The 6,114-nt window shown below is 33.4% G+C and overlaps 1 protein-coding gene across 1 annotated transcript; it reads left to right on the top strand.

The window, feature by feature from the left end:
- Window positions 1-1,389: 1,389 nt before the first annotated feature.
- LOC124829294 (asparagine synthetase [glutamine-hydrolyzing] 2) lies at window positions 1,390-6,037 on the top strand. The gene is made up of 13 exons (XM_047302765.2): window positions 1,390-1,661; window positions 2,627-2,765; window positions 3,148-3,243; window positions 3,438-3,579; window positions 3,691-3,881; window positions 4,119-4,280; window positions 4,380-4,460; window positions 4,559-4,780; window positions 4,877-5,011; window positions 5,094-5,174; window positions 5,257-5,343; window positions 5,431-5,538; window positions 5,619-6,037. Exons 1-13 carry the CDS (start codon window positions 1,582-1,584, stop codon window positions 5,832-5,834), a joined length of 1,740 nt encoding a protein of 579 aa, XP_047158721.2. The 5' UTR covers window positions 1,390-1,581; the 3' UTR covers window positions 5,835-6,037.
- Window positions 6,038-6,114: the final 77 nt, after the last annotated feature.

Raw genomic sequence — 6,114 nt, 5'->3', positions numbered from 1 at the left:
ATATAAATAATACCGTTCAATAAATTATATATATATATATATATATATATATATATATATATATATATTAAATTAAAGTAATTAATGATGGGGTTTTTCTCCTTAAAAGTAACATTTTTTAATAATAAAATAACGCAAAAGAATGATATTTACAATTAATTAATATAACTAAAATATTTTTCACTAATCCATAAACTCTATATTTACGAGTCTTTTTTATAAAAGAGTTTCTCTGGCTAATACTTTAACTTAGAAAAAATATCAATACAATCATTATTATAGTCCTCCATAAAAAACATGTACTAAGTATAAGGAATTTATACATACTAATACTAATAAAGATTAGAACTTTTTTAAAAGAAAACACATTATACATAATAAAACTAATCTTAACTATAATGTTTCATCTTCCTCACCTTACATGGGATCAACTAGAAAATCTTTATTTCCTCACACCATCATGATCATTATTACAAACAAAAATAATAAAAAAACATACAAACAAAAAAGAAATGATAAACTAATGTTGATACAAAAAAATAATTATGCAATACTTACAGAGATATTAACACAAATAAACATTTATATAACAAATCCTAACACATACAATCATTTATATTAGACTTAACTATCTAAATACATGTATTGATATCAAACTATGACTAGTATACACAATGTTATATTAATTTTTATAAATGAAAATTACATTAGTTATGTTTTCTTTTATTAAAAAATAAATAAAAGTTTTTAAAGTCAATTGGAAACTTCCCTAATCACTAATTAATTAATTAGTTAATTAAAATACTGGTTACATTCAGAAATTAAAATATTGGTGACGAAACATCCCAATTAAATCGAAGTAATCTCACAAGAATCTTAACACTTGGCCTAATAACTAGAATAATATAAACACATATAAGAATAATATTTTCCACTTTCCAACAATTTAATATCTGAAAAACAGAACCCAAGCTGACGTAACACTTAATTGATTCTCATAAACTCTCGAAGAATTTAACCAAAGAAAAAATTATTAAATTTGATGATAAAGTGATAAACATCTCTCTCTTCAATCTGAGACGAGACAAAACGGGAAGCAGCGAATCGCTCGTCACAAAAGTGAAAAGGAATCAAATAATAAAATAAAAAATAAAAAATTTGTAATACAATAGTAATAATTAAAAAAGTGACAAAAATATCCCATAGCAAACCACGTCATAGCACGTGGCGATACGCAAGAGGAAATTGGCGGTGGTCCCTGTGTAAGGGACCGGGACACCCCGTAGCCGGTTAAATTTCCCACGGCATTGTGAAAGCGACATCAGACGAAACGATGCGTTTAGGCTCCAATTTTTGCATATAAATACGTGTACGTTGTTATGTGAATCACTTCACTCTTTACGTGTTGTCCATTCCCCTCTCATTGCTTCATCTTCGTTTCTCAGATAATTTCCTTCTTTCTGTGTTTATCTTCTCTTTTTTCTCATTGATCTCTCTTTCTTTTCTTCCTTTTTCTCTCTCAAGATTTTCTCTCTTCGTCATACTTCACATATCATATCATAGCAATTTTATCATAACGCAATGTGTGGCATACTTGCTGTGCTTGGTTGCTCTGATTCATCACAAGCCAAGAGGGTCCGCGTCCTTGAGCTTTCTCGCAGGCAATGATTCTCTTTTTATCTTCTTCTTATTCACACAAAATCAAACAAAGCAAAATTAATCTTGAGCTGTTTTCTTTTCAAATACCCTTTGCTTAACTTTGATCTTTCTATTCAAAGTTTATTGTTTTGTGCATTTTTTCCCAGCCCAAAAAGAACAATTCTTTTCTAACTGAACTTTTCTATGCTAATATTTACTGAAAAGTGGAAAACTCAGCGTGATGGTAACAGTATTTTTAGCAGCTAATATACTGAAACTTAATCAACTAGCTGTAAAAAATGACTATGACACTTAGGAAGAGATAAAAGATGGAAAAATAAAGTGTCCCAAAGTTGTTGTTTAAATTATCATTATTATACTCTGTACACTGACAGGAGAACAGAAGAACCATAAAAAAAGGTGGTGCTTGTAATTTGTTTCCTTGTTTTAAGTTTCATGGAGGTATCTTCTAGGGAAAAAAATTGTTGGATACTAATCTTTAGTTAATACCAAGAGAGAAGTGTTTGCAAAGAGTTATATGATATGATAAAAATCATGATAAAGTAAACCTCTATGCTTGTTATTTTCTACTATCAAGTTCATTCAATATTTTAAAGGGAACGACTAAAACATATGTAAGTGTTAAAATCATAGTTATTACTTAATATTGGGGGCAGTATGATGCCAACCTTTTAGATGTAACAAGTATTTAAGGATAAACATGTTTGGACTTTGACAAGCTAAGTGGATTCTAGAATAAACAAGTGTTCTGGTTAGATCATTAACTTATTTGGATAAACCAGTGGCATGTGGGGTCCACCTTGCTGTGAAATTATTGGTAACTTTGTGGTGGGAAAGTACAACAGAAGAACAGAAGTTGGAAAGTAATGGATAGGATAGGAGTTAATTTGTCTGAAAGTGCTAAAGGAAATTTTCAAAGTGCAGTTTGAACAAGTAGTTAATAATTTGCCATTCGATGATGTCACAGATTGAAGCACCGTGGTCCTGACTGGAGTGGGCTCCACCAATATGGAGATTGCTATTTGGCTCATCAACGGTTAGCCATAGTTGATCCAGCTTCTGGTGATCAACCTCTCTTCAATGAAGACAAAACTATTGTTGTTACGGTAAGCCTTTGTTCAATTATTTGAACTTACACTGTCATGGTATGGAAAATTGGTAATAATACACAAGAAAGTAGAGTCCTGCAAACACAGATCAGTCCGAAGTTATGAGCTTTAAAGTACTTTGTGTGAATTATGTCCATGAAAAAAATAGTGTTGTTAGACTTTAACTATAATTGTCTTCAAAATCATTTAAACAACAGCTTCTGTTAATTTACACTGATTTACAATTTGACTATTAAACTCATGATACATAAATAGAAATACAAAAAACTGGAATGTATACCATAGTAACATATAGCTTTTGTTACATTTATTTATTAGTCTTACGAATTTAACAGCGATGAATTATGACTCACGTTAAATGTCATCCACTGAAAACCAGGTGAATGGAGAGATCTACAATCATGAAGAGCTCAGGAAACAATTACCTAATCACACGTTCCGTACAGGAAGTGACTGCGATGTTATTGCTCACCTGGTTAGTCATCTTTATGTATAATTTTGCAACAATTCTGACCTGGTCATGTATGCATAAAACCCAACAGAAACTTTATAAACTTTTTTGTTTTATTCATTAATTCTTGTTAACACTTCTTGAAGTTTTCATTTCTGTGGCTACTCATGATTGGATTTCTTGTTCTTATCATCTGTATGTTGTTGGTGTTGTTTTAGTACGAGGAGCACGGAGAAAACTTTGTGGACATGCTTGATGGTATATTTTCATTTGTTCTGTTGGATACCCGTGACAACAGTTTTATAGTGGCACGAGATGCAATTGGAGTCACTTCCTTATACATTGGTTGGGGTCTAGATGGTAATGATAAAATATGTGCCCTGCTTTTGAATTGAATTTGTGTGTTCTATTTGAAATCAACCAGCAGATTTGGATTGAATAATAGTGACTAATTTGCATACTTTTGTTCAGGCTCTGTCTGGATTTCATCAGAATTGAAAGGGCTAAATGATGATTGTGAACATTTCGAGTCTTTTCCACCTGGTCACTTGTACTCTAGCAAAGAGAGAGAATTTCGTAGATGGTACAATCCTCCATGGTTCTCTGAGGCTATTCCTTCAGCCCCTTATGACCCTCTAGCTTTGAGGCATGCCTTTGAGAAGGTAAGATACACAGAAGACTCAACACATCATTGTAATTGAAAGTTTATCCAAAAGCCACCAACTTGGTTAGCTTTGGAAAAGCCTTCGTGTAAACTATTTTTAGTTTATTTCAATAAGCTTCATCTAGAAGCTTATCAAATATGCTTTCAGGTGATAAGCTTTTATTTAAACATGTAGTTGATTAAGTTGTTTATCCAAACACAGCATTTTCATAGAAACATTGAATGTTATTTGCAGGCTGTGATCAAAAGGTTGATGACTGATGTTCCTTTTGGTGTTTTACTCTCTGGAGGTTTGGACTCTTCATTGGTTGCAGCTGTCACGGCTCGCTACCTGGAAGGCACAAATGCTGCCAAGCAATGGGGAACAAAGTTACACTCTTTCTGTGTAGGACTTGAGGTGCGTGTGTACCTATTCTTGCAAGTGTTGTAGCTTTCTTCAATAAAAGAAAGAAACCATGAAGTTTGTCTTAATCTTTAATTATATTATGCTGAGTAGGGTGCACCAGATCTAAAGGCTGCAAAAGAAGTAGCAGATTACATAGGAACTGTCCATCATGAATTTCACTACACTGTTCAGGTATATATACATGAGATAGTAGTTTACTGCTCAAAATTTGGGGGCATTTTGATGTACAAAATCATAATTAATGAATACTTTATGTATGGTAATTGCAGGATGGCATAGATGCCATTGAAGATGTGATTTACCACATTGAAACATATGATGTAACGACAATTAGAGCCAGCATTCCCATGTTTCTTATGTCTCGTAAGATTAAGTCACTAGGAGTCAAGTGGGTTATCTCTGGAGAAGGATCTGACGAGATCTTTGGAGGTTATCTATATTTCCACAAGGCACCCAACAAAGAAGAGTTTCACCAAGAAACGTGCCGCAAGGTTACAGGGTTATCATACTTATTGCCTGATCAATTTAATTGGCTGGACTTTTGAAGTAAAAGGGCTAATAGATGATACTTTTTCTATTTAATGCAGATTAAAGCACTCCACCAATATGATTGCTTGCGAGCCAATAAATCGACCTTTGCATGGGGTCTAGAAGCCAGAGTACCATTTTTGGACAAAGAGTTTATCAAAGTTGCAATGAACATTGATCCTGAGTACAAAATGGTAACTGCTGAGAAAGTTGCAATACACCATCACTTAAAAAATGTTACACTTAATTAAGTGGTTTACTACTTAATATTTTCAGATAAAAAAAGAAGAAGGGAGAATTGAGAAATGGGTACTGAGGAGGGCATTTGATGATGAAGAGCATCCTTATCTGCCAAAGGTAATCTCATTTGCAGCAAAGTTTTACAACGTTACAGAATTCATTTTGTTGAACTAACATGATAGAGTTTCATTTTATGCAGCATATTTTATATAGGCAGAAAGAACAATTCAGTGATGGAGTTGGCTATGGTTGGATTGATGGTCTTAAAGCTCACGCTGAGAAACATGTACAACTTGAAGAAAACTCTTTTTCTCTTATTATCATAACATTTGATATTGCTAACTAATTATTGGTTCTTCAAATTTTCGTAAAGGTAACTGATAGAATGATGCTCAATGCTGCTAACATTTTCCCATTCAACACTCCAACCACCAAAGAAGCATACTACTATAGAATGATATTTGAGAGGTTCTTCCCTCAGGTAAATTGAATCAAAGCTACCAAGACATTGAAAAATCCATGCTGATCTAAATCCATGTGTTCCTTAATTTGATTTTGCAGAACTCAGCTAGGCTCACTGTTCCTGGAGGACCAAGTGTTGCATGTAGCACAGCAAAAGCTGTTGAGTGGGATGCTGCATGGTCCAACAACCTTGATCCATCTGGTAGAGCAGCACTAGGAGTGCATTCATCAGCTTATGGGAACCAGGTGAAAGCTGTAGAACCAGAGAAGATCATACCCAAGATGGAAGTTTCTACCTTAGGAGTTGCCATCTAGAACAAGCATGAGCCATAGCAAAGGACTATTAGAAATACTAGTCATCATTAATGAAAATTTGCCTGCTTTGTATTTTATCCAGGCAATGTCATATTATAGATAAAGGCTCTCCTTTATCTTCTGGTGTTAAGTGTTGTTATCAACTTCTTGTGTTTACTTTCAATCTGTCACCTTACACTATCATAATTGTTAAGTGTTGTTTACCTGGCTCTCTTGTATCAGTTAAATTTGAATGCAAACCCCACTGTTTCAACACCATCTGTCACCAAAATTGAATCAT

This window comes from Vigna umbellata, chromosome 5, assembly GCF_029865625.1.
Source record: "Vigna umbellata cultivar VRB3 chromosome 5, Vumbellata_1.0, whole genome shotgun sequence".
In the NCBI taxonomy this organism is placed as follows: Eukaryota; Viridiplantae; Streptophyta; class Magnoliopsida; order Fabales; family Fabaceae; genus Vigna; species Vigna umbellata.
This window is presented reverse-complemented; position numbering and strand designations above follow the sequence as displayed.